Source organism: Urocampus carinirostris, chromosome 16 (genome assembly GCF_059441175.1).
Source record: "Urocampus carinirostris isolate Australia breed hairy pipefish chromosome 16, RoL_Ucar_1.0, whole genome shotgun sequence".
Lineage (NCBI taxonomy): Eukaryota > Metazoa > Chordata > Actinopteri > Syngnathiformes > Syngnathidae > Urocampus > Urocampus carinirostris.
In genome coordinates this window covers 7,701,008-7,722,472 of record NC_142364.1, presented here as the reverse complement: position 1 = coordinate 7,722,472, position 21,465 = coordinate 7,701,008, and the positions used below count along the sequence as shown (strand labels likewise).

The window sequence follows — 21,465 nt, the reverse complement described above, 5'->3', positions numbered from 1 at the left end:
CTGTCGGGGGCCGGACGAGTAGATTAAAGAGAAGAAAAAGAGAGATAAAGAAATATGAGAAAGAGGGAGGGCAAAGGAGAGAGGGTGGGACAAAGGAAGAGAGAGAGGGAGAGAGCGTGAGAAACAAAAGAGATGAAAAGAGAAGTTGTGAGAAAGGGGGAAAGAAAGGGAGCGGAAGAAAGAAATCCAAAGAGAAATAGAAAGACAGAAGGAGAGAAAAGAGAAAAGAAAGGGCGAAGGGTAGGAAGAGAGCAAGAGAGAAAAGGAAAAAAGGAAGTTAGAGCAAAAGAAGTTAAAAAGACACAGAGAGAGAAAGAGACACAGAGTGGGAGAAAAAGGGGGGAGAGAGCGTGAGAAACAAAAGCGATAAAAAGAGAAGTTGTGAGAGAGGGGGAAAGAAAGGGAGCAGAAGAAAGAAATCCAAAGAGAAATAGAAAGACGGAAGGAGAGAAAAGAGAAAAGCAAGGGCAAAGGGTAGGAAGAGAGAAAGAGAAAAGGAAGGAAGAGTGGGAGAAAAAGGGGAAGAGGGAGAAAGAGAGAGAAAGAAAAAAGGAAGTTAGAGCAAAATAAATAATCAAGAGCATCGTTTCCATGGTTATCATGTTGTTATTTCTTTCAGCATCGGTGCAAGTTATTTCTTTCAGCATTCGGTCGAGTCGAAGTAGAACAAAGTTGAGTAAAGTTAGTAGAGTTTGTCGGGAACCGGCTTCTTCGGCTCACTTAAAGGAACCGGCTCTTTCAGGTCCTAAATGGCTCTTCAGGTTGTTTTTGCTTCTTTAATCCCAACATGACCAAATATGATGTAAAATGATGCACAACATGACTTAAAGGAAGGGGGGAATAGAACCAAAAAGAAAAAAAAATACCAAAATGAAAAAGTAGCGAAAAGCTGAGAAAAAAAGCTGAGAAAAAAAAGAAAATAAAGAAGTGTAGGAAAAAAGTAACAAAAAAGTTGAAAAAAAACACAGAAAAAAGAATAAAAAGTTTGTGTTGCATTCAAATAATTTCCAATGATATCAAGTGAATCGTGTTGCCAACATTCTACTTCCACCAAAAAATGTGATTAAGTACAGTTCTGTATCTTGCAACCGACTCAATAAGCCCCCAAAAATGTTAATATTATGCGACAAAATATATCAGGAAATAAAAAGAAATGGATATCTTGTTCATGACTTGGTTGCCACACTTGGGATTGCCGTTGCTCACCGTTGTTTCAAGCGTTGCTCACCGACTTTGTGTGAACGCTCAGACCCGTGGAAAATGACAGGGAACATCGGTGGTCTTCTGTATTGTGAATTTCCTTTTCACTTTCCGCAGTTTTTACAGCAGATGTCCAGAGTGATGTCGGAGTGTTGGTCGCACAAGCCGGGTGCTCGTCTGACCGCCTTGCGGGTGAAGATGACGCTGGCCAGGCTGTTGGAATCTCAAGACATCAAACCGTAATTTTTGTTTTGCGTTGCTCCCGAAATGCTTTCTGCGAAAGCTGACGGCCAACCCCGTCCTTACCATAAATTCCGGACTACGGACCCCCTATTTTTATCGATACATTTTAAACAATGCGACTTCGAACTGGGCCCTGTGTCGCCTATGCAGATGGCTTAGAACTGGTGCGGACCAGGAGAGTCTGACTGTTTTTCAGGCATGAAAATCCGCCTTTTTGGCAAAGTTCACTCTTGAATACCCGAAAGGTGGCCTATGTGAATTGCGTAGATCCCAGGAGAAAATGTTCAGGGAGGGGAGTGGGGTAGGATCAGGCCTTTGAGATGGTGCATTTCAACTCATATCAGTCGAGTTTATCCAGGCGAGAGTACCTTATTTATTTGTATAGATTATTTTCTTCACCTAATCAATAACTCAAAGATTTCGGTGCACGTTATACACAAGGTTTTTCGGTAGTATATAACTGTATTCAAGCAATGGTTGACCAGTCGAAAAATATCGCAATGGGAATTAAACCTGGGTCGCGGGAGTGGACGGGCCAAAACTTAATCACCAGTGATATAGATGACACGCTAAAAGGCATTCATTTTTATTTTATTAGGATACTATTTTTTAAAATGCAAGACACAACTTTTTTGTGTATTTGATGATCAATCGGACATGTCAATTTTATGTCGGTATTGTGTTCATAGCTTACAATGTCAATAAATGATTTTAATCTAGGCTTACACAAGAACTTGTCACCTACAAAGGGAAACACAAATTTGACACAGATTTCTTATAAAAACTTTAGGGGTGTGGTTTATACACGAGTGCACGTTATTTACGAAAAAATAAGTAATACCTCCACCATTTCAAACCCTGACCCGTTTTCATGCCCGGTATTTAAAACAAATCATCGCAATTTCTGCCAAGGGCTCCGAATGTCAAAGTAAAAAATCCGATTTGGCTCTTTAAAAAACAGAGTGTCCTCCTTAAATTTGCGCATGTGGTTTTAAATCAGGTGTTCTCTGTAGTCCAGAATTTATAGTATGTATTTAGATGTGCAGTTTTTTGTACTGCCACTGTTTTTTTTTTAGTTTGGGGTTCACCAACATTTTTGAAAAATAATGTTATTACTGTTTTATTATTGTTAGGTCGAAGAGGGCTCAGTAAACCAATAAAGCAGGGGTGTCAAACATGTGGCCCGAGGGCCAGATCAGGCCCGCTAAGGGATTGGATCCGGCCCGCGAGACAACGCTCAGAGAAGCGCAAGAGAAAAACGAGTTGCAGGTTGAAATATGTCCACTTGATGTTGCTAAAGCCAGGTGCCTTGAACAAAGACTGTGGACTTGTATTTCTCTCTCTCTCTCTCTACATATATATATATATCTATCTCCTTTTTTCCCCTCCCCTTTTCTCTCTCTCGCTGTCTCTCTCTTTCACTTTCTGTGTCTCTCTTCTTCGCTTTCTTTGTTTATCTTTCTCTTTTTCTCTCTCTTTGTCTTTTTACCTTGTTTTGCTCTCTCTTCCATTTTCCCTTTTCTCTCTGTTGTCTCTTTCTCTCTCTCTTGCTTTCCCATTCTCGTCTTCTCCCATTCTCTCTTTCTCTCCTTCTTTTTTTCTTTCCTTCGCTCATTTTATTTCTCTTTGGATATCTGTATTTCTCTCTTTCTTTCCCCCTCTCTCATTATTTGTCTTTATCTCTTGTTTCTCACGTTTCACGTTGTCTCTCTCTCTTTTTTCTCTTTCTCCCTTTCTCCTCTCCTCCGCTTTGTCTAATTTCTTATTCTCTTTCTTTCTCTTTAATCTGCTAGTCCGGCCCCCGAGAGAATATTTGTTCTCTCCTGTGGCCCCCGAGGTAAATTGAGTTCGACATCCCTGCACTAAAGCATTATGCCAGTTGTATTAAAAAATCACAATGACCCATTTTTCATAACCAGTCCGTGGGCTACTCAGGTGTTCTTAGTGAGCTACCTGGTGATCCCGATCTAGACGACAATGCTAATTGACCTCGTTTATGGAATAAACGAACCAGAAAATGAACTATTTTGTGCTTGGTTTTATACTTAGAAAGAAAAACACAGTACACTCTTCTTTTTAACAGTGTTGCATATAAATATAATTTATTATTAGTCTTAAAAATCACATTTTTTTACACTTTATACAATTTGCCGAATAAGACCGGAGCTCCCTCACTTGCACGTAACATTAGCATCACAAAGCCGGACAACAAAACAATTCCGCCCCCCCCTCCTAAAAAAAGGCCTTTCCACATTTGAATACATGATTATAACACCCCCCCAAAAGTTTGCATAGACAGCGGAAACCAAAAAAATCCATTCTCACACCGAGTCAATTATTTGGCAGAAAGCAACTGTACTGTTTACATTTGGTCCTAGAAAAATAGATTTATGACAATTACATCCAAATCCTTTTCAGGTCTTTTTTTTTTCCATACAAATAATTGCGAAATCCTCCCCTCAATAACTCTTTCTTACCAGGATGGTTGGATAAAAAAACTACCGTATTTTCCGCACTATAAGGCGCACCTAAAAGTGGTAATTTTTTTCAAAAGATGACCATGCGCCTTATAGTACAGTGCGCCTTATATATGGATCAATATTAAATCGCAAAGTCTTCCAACTAACTTGCAGCCGCGGTGTATGCTGGGATTTATTTACCGGCGTTTCATTGGCTAACCAATGTGTCAATCATCATTTGAATCGATCACTATTGGCTAAAGTTATTCAGAGGTCAAGGGGAGGATCCTTTTTATCATTTACAGGCTGGTATTGCCTGAAGCGGCAAAACAAAGCCTGTAATTGGCCGAAAAAATGAATGCGTTTAGCACATGGTTGACGGCATACAGAAAGCATTTTTTTACTATTCTGTATTTGTAAATATTTTGTTCTCCTGGATTTACTACACTAACGGATATAAGAGGACCATGGCTGCACATTATTATTGAACACAACGACTTCGGTGAGCTACTTCGGCTATATATTTTCCCTGTATCTTGTTTCAGACTGAAGTCGATGTTTCTGTGATAAGCGGTGCAGATAATGGATGGAATGGAGTGTCTATTTTTAAATTCAACTCAATTCCAAGTGTTTATTGTCATATGCACAGTAAAGTTGCGAGCGAAAATAGAAACTAAGGAATGGTTGGCATTTCTTGAATCCCAAGACTTTAACCTTCCGAAGGATATTTGGAACGATGCATTTGAGTGACATCGTACGGACACCGCATCCGCACGTGTCTACGACACGTATTTGCTTCTTTGCAAGCTTTGGGAATGTTAAGGGGGTAATCAGTTGGACTGAACCATCTGACTGTTTTGTCGACGTTCCCATTGTAGCGCCTTATAATCCGGTGCGTCTTATGTATGTCAAATATAGGACCAAAAACGATTTTTTTCGGGGTGCGCCTTATAGTGCGGAAAATACGGTACTTAAAAAAAAAACGAAACATTGAAACATTACTCATATTAAATACTACGTCATCACCGAAAAAGGAGTCCTGGTTGCCGTGGAAACCGTCAGTGCTCGTTGCCGTTCGGGAGGAGGTTGTCATGGCGACCCATCTCTTCTAGGACCTGAGCCAATCGGCTGAGGTTTCCCTCCGGGAAGTGTTGCGCCTCCCACAGGTCCAGGATCACGCCCGTCGGGCTGGACTTGGTGGCGAAGTAGTTCAGGTACCTTTAAGTCGAGATTTCAAAATAAGATGAAATGAAATTTCGCTTTTACAGCTTCAACTCTTCTCAGAGGATAAAGAATATGACTGACAACTGTGTTGACTTAAAGGTGGGGTGAGTCGCTTGAGGTGTCCTCAAAAAGTGAAAAAATAAATATTTTCTCTTAAGTATGTGTTACCAATGCCTAACTGAGTTCAAAGAGCCTATATATATTTTGTTTTTCCACCGCGCTTATCTTCTTTTACCTTCCTTCTACCCTCTGTGCTCTGGCCAGCATTACGCTAGAGGAGAGTGATTTTATGTGCGTGGTTGTAGTTTTATTCTACCCCAGGATGAAAATGTTGAAAGTAAGAAAAGGACCATTTGAAATACAGTCCAGGTGCCAACCCAAACCCGCAAAAAGATGAAAAAGGAAACGATTATTTGAGTGGTCGAAAAATTTCACCTACTTGCAGATTTTAGACAGCGTCAGCAAGTAGAATATTTTGAAATTACAGACACTTAATTGCTCCTATATATTTGGTAGTAACAAAAGCGTTTATTTAGCATTAGCATTAAGATAACTATCCTTCTTAAATTCTGTATATTACCATTTATTTACCGTAAATTCCAGACTATAAGCCGCTATTTTTTCCCCAAACTTTCAACCCTGCGGCTTATTCAGTGATGCGGCCAATCTATGTAATTTTTCTAACGGCCGCCAGCGGCGCTCGAGTACAAAAGGTGAAATTTAGACTGCAACTTCTTAGCTTGTGCACAAATTAAATTAGCGTAGACATATCCTCATCATGCATTTGCAAAAAAATAGGCACATGACGCAACTTTCTAGCCAAACGCAATCTAGCAGTCCGATATAGAAGGAAACAGAGCTACCGCACGTAAACTTTGACTTTAACTTTGCTACATGTTTTAACGTGGGCGCGTGCGGCTTATATACAAGTGCGGCTTGTGTAAGGACAAAACCAATAATGCCCATAAAATGTAGTGCGTGCGGCTTATAATCAGGTGCATTCTATATTCCGGATTTTACGGTACTTTCAACGGGCACCTGGACTCTGCAGGTTTGCATTAAATTTTAAGTACCGGTATCATTTTCCATCCCTTATGCCGGCTGTGTTTTTGGACTGTATCGGGTATGGGTTAATTTTGTGTTTGTATTGCGTTTTTTCAATGTGGGCACATGCGGCTTATATACAAGTGCAGCTTGTGTAAGGACAAAACCAATAATGCCCATAAAATGTAGTGTGTGCGGCTTATAATCAGGTGCATTCTATGATCCGGATTTTACGGTACTTTCAACGGGCACCTGGACTCTGCAGGTTTGCATTAAATTTTAAGTACCGGTATCATTTTCCGTCCATTATGCCAGCTGTGTTTTTGGACTGTATCGGGTATGGGTTAATTTCGTGTTTGTATTGCGTTTTTTTCAATGTGGGCACATGCGGCTTATATACAAGTGCGGCTTGTGTACGGACAAAACCAATAATGCCCATAAAATGTAGTGCGTGCGGCTTATAATCAGGTGCATTCTATACTCCGGATTTTACGGTACTTTCAACGGGCACCTGGACTCAGCAGGTTTGCATTAGATTTTAAGTACCGGTATAATTTTCCGTCTATTATGCCGGCTGTGTTTTTGGACTGTATCGGGTATGGGTTAATTTCGTGTTTGTATTGCGTTTTTTTCAATGTGGGCACATGCGGCTTATATACAAGTGCGGCTTGTGTACGGACAAAACCAATAATGCCCATAAAATGTAGTGCGTGCGGCTTATAATCAGGTGCATTCTATACTCCGGATTTTACGGTACTTTCAACGGGCACCTGGACTCTGCAGGTTTGCATTAGATTTTAAGTACCGGTATAATTTTCCGTCTATTATGCCGGCTGTGTTTTTGGACTGTATCGGGTATGGGTTAATTTCGTGTTTGTATTGCGTTTTTTTCAATGTGGGCACATGCGGCTTATATACAAGTGCGGCTTGTGTACGGACAAAACCAATAATGCCCATAAAATGTAGTGCGTGCGGCTTATAATCAGGTGCATTCTATACTCCGGATTTTACGGTACTTTCAACGGGTACCTGGACTCTGCAGGTTTGCATTAAATTTTAAGTACCGGTGTCATTTTCCGTCCATTATGCCGGCTGTGTTTTTGGACTCTATCGAGTATGGGTTAATTTCGTGTTTGTATTGCGTTTTTTCAATGTGGGCACATGCGGCTTATAATCAGGATTTACGGTAATCAACCCCATCTTGGTGATAATGGGCAAATCTCAGCCCCCTGCCCCACTCATTAAGTGACTTTCCTGTGTATCAAAAGTGTTTTTCTTGTTAGCATTAGCAACATTAGCATACACTTTTCGTCTTCAAATACAATCCGTCACCATTCACCCAATCGGGACCTGTTGATGACAAGCCCCGCCCACGAACAACACACCTGTCGAGGTTGAGCTTGTGAGCTAGCATGCGCCAATCGTTTCCGCGTGTCTGCGGCGCGTCCAGGCTGCCGCACAATTTCTGTCGGATGGAAACGGGAATGCGGAAAGCGTTGGGTCCCACCAGGGTGGTGATGTTACTGGCCGGGTCCAGAAGCGACGTGTCGATACTCTGCGAATCCTGTCGGCAAAAAATATCAATTGGCTTATTGATTCGTGTAAGCACACTTTTTGTTTTAACTTAAAAAAAAATTACTCAGAAGTTTGGGTGCCCGTTGTATGAGGTTTTACGGTAGTATATCGCAATATTTGTGCAACGATTACTGTAATTATTCTACACTGATAATTGTATTTTTTGGACTATTTTCAGAATGAAATAATTGAATGAAAAATAAGATAATTTATTCATTTTTAAATATTTTTTTCTATGTTTTCAAAGTTTTTTTATGATGATTTAAAAAACATTTTTTGCACACATTTCAATAAATCGTAAAATTTTCATTTGTATTCATGTGACATGACTTGAGCTGGTATAGTGAAGTGGTGGATGGATGCAGAGGGTGTAGAAGACAGCAAATTTAAATCAAATTAAATTCAATTGTATCTATATCCATCCATCCGTCCATTTTCTGAACCGCTTATCCTCAGTAGGGTCCCGGGGGTGCTGGAGCCCACCCCACCTATCTTCAGGCAGTGGACACCCTAGTTGCCAAACAGTTCACTTGCTAATTCACACTTAGGAACAATTTGGACCAGTCAATTAACCTAACATGCATGTTTTGAAACCGGAGTGCCCCGAGGAGAACGTGCAAACTCCGCACAGGAAAGCTAGTAGCTGGATTTGAACCCATAACCTCAGAACTGTTCCGCAGACGTGCTGACCACTCAGCTGCTGTGCCGTCTCGAAAAATAAAGCTGACCACAAAGCATTGTATGCAACAGTAATTGATCCTGGGTCGCGGTGGTAGGAGAGCCAAATCCTAAGTACAAGCTAGAATTCGCTTTCAGTTTCTGGAGCAGAAGTACGGTTATTACCACTGCTGCGAGTGCAATTGGAGATGGGAAAGTGCCTATGTGTGGTGCGTTCAGGGCACCAACAAGGTCTATTTTAAACAGTACTTTGATCTGATATATAAGACTTATAAAAAGGCATTAGGTTTGATCTTATCACACTATTTTTGTTCACAGTACCAGAAACGTCCTGAAAAATAGGGTTCCCTACTTCTTTTTCATGGCCAAATTTCCAATCTTCCAGTACCATTAAAATAAGGAAATCAGGCTTTTAGCAGAGCCACAAATATCCGCAATTTATTTATTAATTTTTTTAAATCTTAGGATTTTGAGATTATGCGTAAACAGCAAATTAGAATCCTTTTTAAGACTCTTCCTATATACGTGTACAAGTAAAAATTGACTTTAATAGCTAGCTTACATTTTCAGTTGCAGGAAGTTCTTCTCATGACAATATAAAACTGGGAAATACTTTTAAATGGCCCATATTTGATACATAATGCACGCACCAGTTTTCCCGGACGCGACCTGTAGGGGGCGATGAAGCTTTGTAAGACAACGCCATACGAACTAACAGCAAGTGGCATTTGCCACGAGCGAAAAAAATAATCCAATAGCAAAGCGAAACAGCCAGAGAGCAGTGTTGGCGTCATTTTTAAGCAGACTTGTTGATAAACATGGCAACGATTTTGCCAAAAAGTATTTCTCAACCCTTGAGAACACAACATTGAATTTCAAGCATTTTCAAGGATACACGAATACATGGCAATTTCTGCCAAGGGCTCCGAATGTCAAAGTAAAGAAAGGTAATCAGCACAAATGCCTCATCATCTAATGGTCAGGCACATGAATTTTCATGGCGTCTTAAAATCCAATTTGGCTCCTGTAATATCATTTTATATAATAGAAATACCGTAAATTCCGGACTATAAGCCGCTACGTTTCCCCCAAACGTTCAACCCTGCGGCTTATTCAGTGATGCGGCCAATGTATGATATTTTTTTAACGGCCGCCGGCGGCGCTCGAGTACAAAAGGTAAGATTTAGACCGCTGGAATATATGCGCCGAGGAAGACTGCAACTTCTTGGCTTGACTAGCGGCGAGAAATCTTTCACTAAAACTGGAAGCAAGTCTGCCAGTGGATCCTGACAGTGTGGGGCAGCATCAAAAAATCCACCATCACCAACGGGTTCCGAAAAACCGGTCTGCTGCGTGACGGAGAGGAGGGCACAGAATCAGGAGTGGGTGGGACGACGTCTATATGACACTGTTTCTTTCCCACACTGAGGAAGACTACTTTGATGGCTTCGGTTCTAAGGAGGAAGATGAGGATGGTTTACCGGGATTTTTACAAGTACGGTATGTTTTTTTTAGCAGACCCGTTTACTGTGTTGCGAGCGTGTTGCTACCATTAACTGCCCGGATAAAAGTCATATTATGATTATTAAAGCTTTGAAAACTCTCTCGGTGTACCGTCTTTCTTTGTAAATATGTGTAACCCATGTATAATATGTATTTGCAACTGTATATTTTGGACACTTATTCTGATATGTTTTGGACGGGCGAATTAAAAAGAAGGGGCGTAACAAACGCGGGCTGACTAGAAGTGGGGTAAAGGTGAGTGTTTGTGGACACGGCGGACAATAGTGCATATATATTTTTCCCACGCTTACCTTTAAAAATATACATTTTTTTCTTTTGATTACTTTCAACGGGACCCGGACTCTGCAGGTCTGCATCAAACCTTAAGTACCGGTATCATTTTCCGTTCATCTTGCCGGTTGTGATTTTTGGACTGTGTGCTTTAATGAAGGATATTCTGTTACAATCGTGGTACTGGGTTGATTTTGTGTTACATTTTTTTTAATGTAGGGCGCATGCGGCTTATATACAGGTGCGGTTTGTGTAAGTACAAAATCGGTTTTCCTCTTAAAATGCGGTGGGTGCGGCTTATAATCAGGTGCGCTCTATAGTCCAGAATTTACGGTACATATTTATATGATTGAAGACCGGAGAGCGCCTACCTCTAAGAGCGTGGTGTCCAGCTGAAAAATCTGTCCTTCGCCCTCCACCTGCCGGACGCAGATCTTGCAGGTGAGGTCCACGGTAGCGGTGGAGAAACGCTCCAGAGTGAAGCAACAGTGGAGGTTCCTCTGCGTGCTGTCCCAAACTTGCTGGAAATTCAACTCCTGGAGAAGAAACAAAGACTGAATGCCAAGCCCCGCCCACAATTGAGGTGCAGACAAACATTATCTTCCTCACCTGATACTTGGCCAGCAGTTTGCTCTTCCACAACGTGTGAGGAACATCGTGGATGGAAAGTCTCAAGTTGTGAGTACTGTCGCTAAAGTTGAGCGTCTTTGGTTCGTCCAGCAATTTCCCGCCCATTTGCTTCTCCATTTGGAGGACTTCCTAAAATCACACCGACAAGAACATTCACTTTTAAAGGAAATTGCGTTTTGGAATCAGTGTTCGAATAGGGGCTTCGAAATGAGCCCTGAGGGACACCGGAGTTAACTATTCAACCGCACTTGCTTATGTAAGTTTCGACTGTTTATATGTACATATGTAATACATCCAGGGTTGGGTGGGGTTACTTTAACTTGATTACTTTCAATTACTTTTGGATTACTCCAATTCCAAATATGCTAATAAAAGACAATAGAAACTAAATATGAATACAATTATGACTCACAACACGTGGTAAGCTTTCTCTCCTGGCTTTGATCTCCGGCAAAACTAACATAAAATGTGACAGAAACAAAATGAAAATAAATCCAAACAGCTTGCCGACATCATTTTTGCCGTTCCGTTTTTGTGTTCCGTTACTCCCCAAGCCTGCACAAAATTTAGTCATTTTATTCGTATTTAGTTTCTTTTGTCTTTCATTGGCATATTTGGTATTGGAGTCATCCAAAAGTAATTGAAAGTAATCCAGTTAAAGTAACCCTACCCAACCCTGGGCACAGGTGATCCAAATCAGTCATCATGACACCATGCTAGCAAGGCCACTTAGTTTGAATTTGTGATCACTTCCTCCTCTCGAGTCCTCACGAATAAAATATGACATTTCGAGTTTTCTTCGGGCTCCGTCCCGCAAAACACGTTACTCGGTCGGGTTCAGGCTAGATTTTTTTAGGCCCGATTTAAGCTCTAATAGTTACAGATGCGGAAATGAAGCTTAAAGGCTATTGGGTGCATGCTACGTGCAGGGTTGGGTAGGGTTACTTTAACTGGATTACTTTCAATGACTTTTGGATGACTCCAATACCAAATATGCTAATAAAAGACAAAAGAAACTAAATATGAATACAATTATGACTCACAACACGCGGTAAGCTTTCTCTCCTGGCTTTGATCTCCGGCAAAACGAACATAAAAGTAATCCAGTTAAAGTAACCCTAACCAACCCTGAATACATCTCAATAAGGTTCCCGTGGCACTGTCTCAAGCACTTATTATGAGATTGTTGAATTTCTCCTCATGGAGATATTACCCCTACCATATATACTTGCATGCAAGCCAAATGAATAATTCTAAAATAAAATACTGTTTTGTGTCACCAGTAGCGAATAGCAGGCAGTTTATGAAGAAGGTGGCATGGTATGACGTCAAAAACATTATCAATGGGGCAAACGTGAGCTCATCATTTATAGTAAAAGTGGGCTGAAGTTTGGTCTTTTTATTTCTAAGATTATTTTGGCAATACATGTTTGAAGAAAAATGAAAAATGTCTTGGACAGGACCCAGAAATCGACAATTAGACTTTCGAATGGTTAGAAGCCCAGAAACAAAATGGATATGGAGTGTCTTAGCTAAAGATTGCCCAATCCACGAAATATGAAGCCTTCACTGCTCACATTGGTTGCTCTACAGGTTTTCTTTTTTTTTTTTTTTGTGGCTATTTTTAAGACGTTGTAGGGGGTCGGCTTATAAGAGAGTAGATAAAGTAATTTGTAACTTACTTTCAGAGTGACATGCTACTGTTTGTTATCAATAACTCGGGGAGGGGATGTAACTGAGACACTTTTTAAACAAAGTAACTAGTAACTGTAATACCTGTTTTTCATTAGAGAACCCCAAACAGTTTCTATGTAATGGTAACAGTTCTTTATTGCTATGCTCCTTTCTGATATTTCCGTAAATTCCGAGCGTGTTGCTAGTAGCGTTTTGCTACCCTTCGCAGGCAAGGTTTGGGATGAACGTTATAATATTATTATTAAAGCTTTGAAAACTCTCTCGGTGTACCGTCTTTCTTTGTAAATATGTGTCACCATGTATAATATGTATTTGCAACTGTATATTTTGGTAATGTATTAATTTTAGAGACTTATTCGAATATGTTTTCCACGGACGAATCAAATAGAAGGGGCGAAAACAACAAGGGCTGACAGGAAGTGGAGCAAAGGTGAGACGAGTTTGTGGACGCAGTGGACAATAGTGGACATATATTTTTCCCACCATTACTTTTGGAAATATATTTTTTTTTGCTTGGATTATTTTCAACGGGACCCGGACTCTGCAGGTCTGCATCAAACCTTAAGTACTGGTATCATTTTCCGTTCATTTTGCCGGCTGTGGTTTTTAGACTGTGTACTTTATATTCAGTTACAATCGCGGGACTCAAAGTCGGGTTTGGGTTAAATTTGTGATTGTGTTACATGTTTAGACTGGGAGGTCGCTGGTTCGCGCCTCGGCCGAGTCATACCTAAGACTTATAACATTGGTAAAAATGGCGGCGCCCTCTGTTGGCTGCGGCTGCATCGGCTCGCTACAACGGGTCAGGTGTATCGACATTTCGTTCTGTGTACATTGTTACAAAGAATGACAATACAAAGGAAATTATTATTATTATTATTATTAAATGTGGGCGCATGCAGCTTATTTACAGGTGCGCCTTGTGTAAGTACAAAAGCGGTTATCCTCTTAAAATGTGGTGGGTGCGGCTCTATAGTCCGGAATTTACGGTATATGAAAAATGATGATTTTTAAAATTCAAGATGAGGTAAATGTTGACAATTATTGGTAAAAACTATGGAATAGGCTGGGGAATTATAGAATAAGTTATTTATCCCGAATTATTTGGAGATCTGACTCTTCCTCACCAGACAAGAACCTTACTGCAGGTCACTGTCAGACAGCTAGCGAGACAGACAGACGGACGGACGGACGGACGGACGGACGGATACCTTCAGTGCATCCTGCGTGTCGTCCAGACAGTAGACCCGAATGTGGTACTCGGCCGTGGGGCAGGTCAGGGGTCCGAAGACGGCCAGTTTGAGGCGCTTGGTGGTGGCGGCGCTGAGAGACTGGCCCACCAGGCAGTACGTGCCCAGAGTCTCGGTAAGGATGTGGCAGGCCTCCTCGTCCATCTGCACGTAGCACGGCGTGGTGAAGTTCTCTTCGCCCACCACCACAACGTCCTGCCAGGAAGAGGGGGGACACGGGTCAGGTGGGAATTAACCCTGACGGGGTTTTAGGCTCTCCTCCGAGTTGTTTAGGTCACGTCTTTTTGGAAATAGCGACTACAATTCCTAATATAGTATTTACCAATGTGCCGAAAGAAAAGGCGAACTTTTTATCCCACTGTTTCCTTCTCCAATCACTCATGTTGGCCAGGAAGGGGGGAAACGGGTCAGGAGCAGTGGTGGGAATAATCCCTGACGCGGTTTTAGGCTCTCCTCCGAGTTGTTTACGTCACGTCTTTTCTGAAATAGCGACTACAATTCCTAATATCGTATTAACCAATGTGCCGAAAGAAAAGGCGAACGAGGGCCGAGTTTTGACAGTGAAAGTACCTTCCACTTTTTATCCCACTGTTTCCTTCTCCAATCACTCATGTTGGCCAGGAAGGGGGGAAACGGGTCAGGAGCAGTGGTGGGAATAATCCCTGACGCGGTTTTAGGCTCTCCCCAGAGTTGTTTACGTTACGTCTTTTTGGAAATAGCGACTACAATTCCTAATATAGTATTAACCAATGTACCGAAAGAAAAGGCGGACGAGGGCCGGGTTTTGACAGTTAAGGTACCTTCCACTTTTTATCCCACTGTTTCCTTCTCCAATCACTCATGTTGGCCAGGAAGGGGGGAAACGGGTCAGGAGCAGTGGTGGGAATAATCCCTGACGCGGTTTTAGGCTCTCCCCAGAGTTGTTTACGTTACGTCTTTTTGGAAATAGCGACTACAATTCCTAATATAGTATTAACCAATGTACCGAAAGAAAAGGCGGACGAGGGCCGGGTTTTGACAGTTAAGGTACCTTCCACTTTTTATCCCACTGTTTCCTTCTCCAATCACTCATGTTGGTCAATTGGCTATAGGCTATGGTTTGTATTGTTACTGTTAGCCTCAGCAGCTAACCCCTACACGAGATAGTTGCAGAGTCCTGTGATTTAAGTGTTTTCAACATTTTTACCCCACTCTTTCCTTCTCTAGCCACTAGATTTATGATAAACTTAATCGACAGCTTGTTCTCTCCGAGACACAATTTTTCTCTTGTGATTGGTCGATATGCATTTTGGGGGGAATCTGTGATGTTGACTTTACATTTGTTGGGCATAAAAAGGTTCAAATTGTTTTGTATTTGATATATTTTTGTACATTTATAAATATTTTGATTGTACTTCCTGTGTTTTTCAGCTTTTTTTCTTCTTTTATTTCTCTTTTGTTATTGTATTTTCCCTTTTATTTTATTTTTTCCCCTTTTTTAAGCCATTCTGTCCATAAGGATAGTAATAATTGGTCATTTAGGGATTAAAGCAACAAAAAACACTTTTATGACTATTGTGACCCGAATTTTTTTTTTTTTTGTTAGCCGAGCCAAAAGTTTGCCAAAAACAGTCCGAATTCCCATCTCTAAATGTGAAAACAGTTTTTTTAATCGTCTGAGATTTTTTATTTCAAATTATTTGACGTACAACTTATTTTTAAAGTAATGGAAATTAATTATTAATTAATTATTAATTAATTACTTCCCCCGGTAAATCGTGACTTTTACTATAAAGTCATTCAGTTACTAACTCTTTGGAAGAAATAGTAAGTAACAATAACTAACAACTCTTTAAAAGTAACTAAGTCATGTTAAATAAATGGTTTATGCCTCAACAGCACCATCATGAGGTCAAAGCTTAGAATTGGTGAGTCTCGACTAGGGCTGAAATCTATTGCGTCATCGCAAGACACTGCGTTTTTTTTCAAATATTTATAGTTCCATGTTTGTAAGTGTAGCTATGGAAATTCCGTTGCTGCAATTGGACCTTGAGAAGCCATTAAAACTGTGGCGGGACAGCAAACCACGAAGAATATATGAACTGAAAAATCTGAAGTGATTAAAACTGCATGAATATATAGACTAATATTTCAGCAATATTATTTTGTAGAATGTACAATGTTTTTGTGAACTGAAAAATCTGAAGTGCTTTGTATTACCAATTACCGTATTTTCCACACTATAAGGCGCACCGGGTTATAGGGCTCACCCCCAAAAAATAGTTTTTGGTCCTATATTTGCCATACATAAGGCGCACCAGATTATAAGGCGCTACAATGGGAACGTGGACAAAACAGTCAGATAGTTCAGTCCAACTTATTACCCCCTTAACATTCCCAAAGCTTGCAAAGAAGCAAATACGTGTCGTAGACAGGTGCGGATGCGGTGTCCGTACGATGTCACTCAAATGCATCGTTCCACCATTCGGAAGGTTAAAGTCTTGGGATTCAAGAAATGCTAACCATTCCTTAGTTTCTATTTTCTTTTTCCCTCGCAACTTTACTGTGCATATGACAATAAACACTTGGAATTGAGTTTAATTTAAAAAAGACTAGCATTACAGAAACATCTAGATCACTCTGAAACAAGATACTGGGAAAATATATAGCCGGAGTAGCTCACCGAAGTCGTTGCGTTCAATAATAATGTGCAACCATGGTCCTCTTATATCCGTAAGTGTATTAAATCCAGGAGAGTAAAATATTTACTAATACAGAATAGTAAAACATGTTTTCTCTATGCCGTAGTGCAACCCAACGTGTGATTCACATTCATCTTTTTTGGCCAATTGCAGGCTTTGTTTCGCCCCTTTAGCCTATGCGAGCCTGTAAATGATAAAAAGGATCCGCCCCCTTTACCTCCGAATAACTTTAGCCAATAGTGACTGATTCAAATGATGATTGACACATTGGTTAGCCAATGAAACGCCGGTAAATAAATCCCAGCATACACCGCGGACAACTTCGCCTTCGGGGGAAAATCTAGTCGCCGGCTGCTTGCCTTAGTTGCAAGACTTTGCGACTTAATATTGATCCATATATAAGGCGCACTGTATTATAAGGCGCATGGTCAGCTTTTGAAAAAAATAAAGACTTTTAGGTGCGCCCTATAGTGCGAAAAATACGGTAAACGTGATGATTAAAACTGAATGAATATATAGATTTATATGATATATTTGTCACCAATTTACAATTTCAACCTCGATAACACTACATTTTGGGGACCCAAAGATCTTTGAGTCAAATTTCCTTACTATAAGATTGATTTCATCTCCATCCATTTTAAAAGCAGCTAGTCACAAAAAGGTTTATGATGAAGTGCCTCAGCTTCCGTCAGCTCGCCATGAAACCGCGTCCGGTGCGCTGCGCTCGTCTTGGCACATTAGCCAATATGGCCGACTTTATGGGGGGGGGGACATAGATGAATGACTCGGAGGTAGGCAGTGTTCTTAAGGAAGTCATAAGCATTGATCAAATCTGTCGGAAATGCAGATGCTACAGTCCGACGCTGCTCGGAAATATCGCAGAAATGAAAAGATTGTCGAAAAGTCCGCGTGTCAGCTGCAGTAGTATCATAAAAGAAAAAGACAGAAATACTACAAAAACACTATGATGGAAATACTGTTAAAGAAATACTACAAAATATATATAATACTCATCTCATCTCATTAGCTACACCGCTTATCCTCAGTAGGGTGGCGGGGGTGCTGGAGCCCATCCCAGCAATCATCGGGCAGTGGGCAGGGGACACCCTGAACTGGTTGCCAGCCAATCGCAGGGCACACGGGGACAGACAACTCACTCGTTCATTCACACCTAGGGACAATTTGGACCGGCCAATTCACATGAAATGCATGTTTTTGGAATGTGGGAGGAAACCGGAGTGCCCGGAGGAAACCCACGCAAGCACGGGGAGAACATACAAACTCCGCACAGGAAGTCTGGAGCTGGATTTGAACCCACGCAGGAGGTTCCCAAGACATGAACTGTGCCACACATGCGCTAACCACTGCGCCGCGATACAAAAATAGTACGACAGAAACATTTCAACAGAAAAAGTAAAATAAATACTACTTCAGAAATATTACGAAAGAAATACTACAAAAATGCAACCACAGGTATACTACAAAATTACTGCAAACATATTATTATGGGGGCAGCACGGCGGCGCAGTGGTTAGTGCTTGTGCGGCACAGTTCATGTCATGGGAACCTGTCGTGGGTTCAAATCCAGCTCCAGACTTCCTGTGCGGAGTTTGTATGTTCTCCCCGTGCTTGCGTGGGTTTCCTCCGGGCACTCCGGTTTCCTCCCACGTTCCAAAAACATGCATTTCAGGTGAATTGGCCGGTCCAAATTGTCCATAGGTGTGAATGAGCGAATGAGTTGTCTGTCCCTGTGTGCCCTGCGATTGGCTGGCAACCAGTTCAGGGTGTCCCCTGCCCACTGCCCGGAGATGGCTGGGATGGGCTCCAGCCCCCCCGCGACCCTAATGAGGATAAGCGGTATGGCTAATGAGATGAGATGAGATATTATTATGGATGCTGCAAAAATATAACTACAGTAATACTATTATGCAAAAACTTCTACCGAAACATTACGACAGAAATACTACAAAATAGAACAGAAATACCTCAAAAAATATACTTCCACATACATACCAAAATACCATATTAATATTAGATTAAAAAATTACTACTACAGATATAGCTTGAGAGAAATACCCAAAAAATAGTATTATATAAATATTACGACAGCAATACTACAAACATACTTTAGAAATACTACATAAATACTATGGAAATACGACAAACCTACACAAAAAATAAGACGGCAGAAATATTACAAAAACACTACAAAATTACTCCCAAAAATCTGACTGTCGATACATAGAGAGAGAGACAGACAGTTAGAGACAGACAGACAAACAGACAGAGACAGATAGACAGACGGACAGACACACAGACAGACCGAAAGAGAGATAGTGAGATAGAGAGACAGAGTGAGAGAGAGACAGACAGACAGACAAAGACAGACAGAGACAGAGATAGTGAGTGAGAGAGAGTGAGTGAGAGACAGAGAAAGAGGGAGACAAACAGACGGACAGACACACAGACAGACCGAGAGAGAGATAGTAAGAGAGAGAGAGAGACAGAGTGAGAAACAGAGAGAGACAGACAGGCAGAGGCAGACAAACAGACAGACACAGACAGACAGAGCTAGAGAGTGAGAGACAGAGAGAGAGAGAGAGACAGAGACAGAGACAGACAAACAGACGGAGACAGACAGACAGCGGCAGAAAGACAGAGACATAAAGAGACAGAAGCGAGAGCAAGACAGAGAGAGATGGGATAGTCACTTTATATTGTCTTACTGTACAGTTAGGTATTTCTACTTGACCAGTTGTCTCAGGTTGTGAGAGTTGTATTTGTTTTACACTGCAGTCTTAACTGCACTTTAACCTCTTAACCGTTTTCTTTTGTTGTGTGAAAATACTACAGTAGCATATGTCTACCTGACCAGTTGTCTGACTAGAAATTATGATTTATTCTTTAGAGTTTTACAATTGATTTTTGTTGTGAACAACCTACTATGTCTAGGGAGTAATAATAGTCGGTAGTTTGCGATAGTCTGTGGTCCTTTAGACTCCTTATGATTAAGGGTGTCAGAAATGAAATTGACTATGTCTACATGACCAGTTGTCTCAGGTTGTTAGATTTAGCTTATTAAACTCAATTGATATTGTTTACTGCTGATTGCTATTTTATCATACTGTTTACTGTTTGTTGTTTCAAATTCTTTGATATACAACAACTTATTTTCAAAGTAATAGAAATAGTTACTTCCCTGGTAACTCGTTACTATTACTAAAGAGTAATTCAGTTACATTTTGGAAGAAGTAGTGAGTAGCTGAGTAATGACTTTTTTGAAAGTTACGTAGTCGTGTTAGCGTCGAATTAGCATGGCGGCTACATGGGAAGACGTATCCCAGGTGCCCTTGACAACCCACCTACGCCTCAGCGTCAATGTTAATGACACATCCTGCGGGCAGATGGCTCCAGCGCAAAATAAAACGCATACGAAATGACTCAGGCGTGCACAAACACAAAACGAGGCGTCCATAAAGGTACAAGGACGCGATTCGCGGCTGACGGAAAGCTATTTCGTTTTTGAAGGCGTCGGCATTGGCATTATAAACCCAGCGCTGCGGTCGCTACGGCAAAAAATACATTCGGAGTCCAACCTTTTTCAAGAGAGATACGGAGAAATAATTTTTGTAGCGCAAAGGACACACAGTTTGATATCTATTTCTTACATTATCGGATTATCATGTTATTACTATGTTGTTACTATGTTATTACGTGCTTAATAGTTGGAATAAGGGTAAAAGGGACTCATTAAACCACCCCAAAAATACTACTACAGAAATACTTTAAAAATACTTCAAAAACACAAACATACTATTTTAACACAAAAAATAGTACTTGAGAAATATTACAACATAAAAACAAAAGAATAGTACCTCAGAAATATTACGACAGAAATACTACAAAAATTGAACTACAGATAAACTTCAAAAATACTTCTAAAGAAAAAATTCAAAAAACATAAACATACTATTTCAACACAAAAATAGTACTTAAGAAATATTACAACAGAAAAACAAAAAAATAGTACTTTGGAAATATTACGACAGAAATACTACACAAATTTAACTACAGAAATACTTCAAATATACTTCTAAAGAAATAGTTAAAAAACACAAATATCATATTTTAACACAAAAAATAGTACTTGAGAAATATTACAACAGAAAAACAAAAGAATAGTACCTCAGAAATATTACGACAGAAATAATACAAAAATGTATCTACAGAAATACTTCAAAAATACTTCTAAAGAAATACTTCAAAAAACATAAACATACTATTTTAACACAAAAATAGTACTTAAGAAATATTACAACAGAAAAACAAAAAAATAGTACCTCAGAAATATTACGACAGAAATACTACAAACATCTAACTACAGAAATACTTCAAGAATACTTCTAAAGAAATACTTCAAAAACCACAAACATAATATTATAACACAAAAAATAGTACTTAAGAAATATTACAACAGAAAAACAAAAAAATAGTACTTTGGAAATATTACGACAGAAATACTACACAAATTTAACTACAGAAATACTTCAAATATACTTCTAAAGAAATAGTTAAAAAACACAAATATCATATTATAACACAAAGAATAGTACTAAAGAAATATTACAACAGAAAAACAAAAAAATAGTACCTCAAAAATATTACGACAGAAATAATACAAAAATTTAACTACAGAAATACTTCAAATATACTTCTAAAGAAATACTTCAAAAAACACAAACATAATATTATAACACAAAAAATAGCACTAAAGGAATATTAAAACAGAAAAACAAAAAAATAGTACTTCAGAAATATTACGACAGAAATACTACAAAAATGCAACTACTGGAATACTACAAATTTACTTCTACAGTGAATATAATGCAAAAACACTTACTTAGTACTGAAACATACAAAAATACAACTACAGTAACATTGCAAAAATACTACAAAAAATACCACTATATTATTACTGTATTACAAAAA

At 39.9% G+C, this 21,465-nt stretch overlaps 2 protein-coding genes across 2 annotated transcripts in view; one reads left to right on the top strand and one right to left on the bottom strand.

Moving 5' to 3' along the window:
- Positions 1-3,465, top strand: part of bmpr1bb (bone morphogenetic protein receptor type 1Bb) — a 115,414-nt gene extending 111,949 nt beyond the window's left edge. The window contains exon 13 of the mRNA XM_088355342.1: positions 1,318-3,465. Coding sequence (XP_088211468.1) covers positions 1,318-1,443 — 126 coding nt within the window. The 3' untranslated portion in view covers positions 1,444-3,465. The remainder of the gene's footprint in view (positions 1-1,317) is intronic.
- A 1,383-nt stretch (positions 3,466-4,848) lies between these two features.
- The window catches only part of unc5cb (unc-5 netrin receptor Cb), a 297,939-nt gene continuing 281,322 nt past the window's right edge, over positions 4,849-21,465 (bottom strand). The window contains exons 14-18 of the mRNA XM_088319989.1: positions 13,754-13,987; positions 10,827-10,976; positions 10,589-10,753; positions 7,556-7,734; positions 4,849-5,120 (exon numbers count right to left, since the gene is read on the bottom strand). Coding sequence (XP_088176115.1) covers positions 4,961-5,120; positions 7,556-7,734; positions 10,589-10,753; positions 10,827-10,976; positions 13,754-13,987 — 888 coding nt within the window. The 3' untranslated portion in view covers positions 4,849-4,960. The remainder of the gene's footprint in view (positions 5,121-7,555; positions 7,735-10,588; positions 10,754-10,826; positions 10,977-13,753; positions 13,988-21,465) is intronic.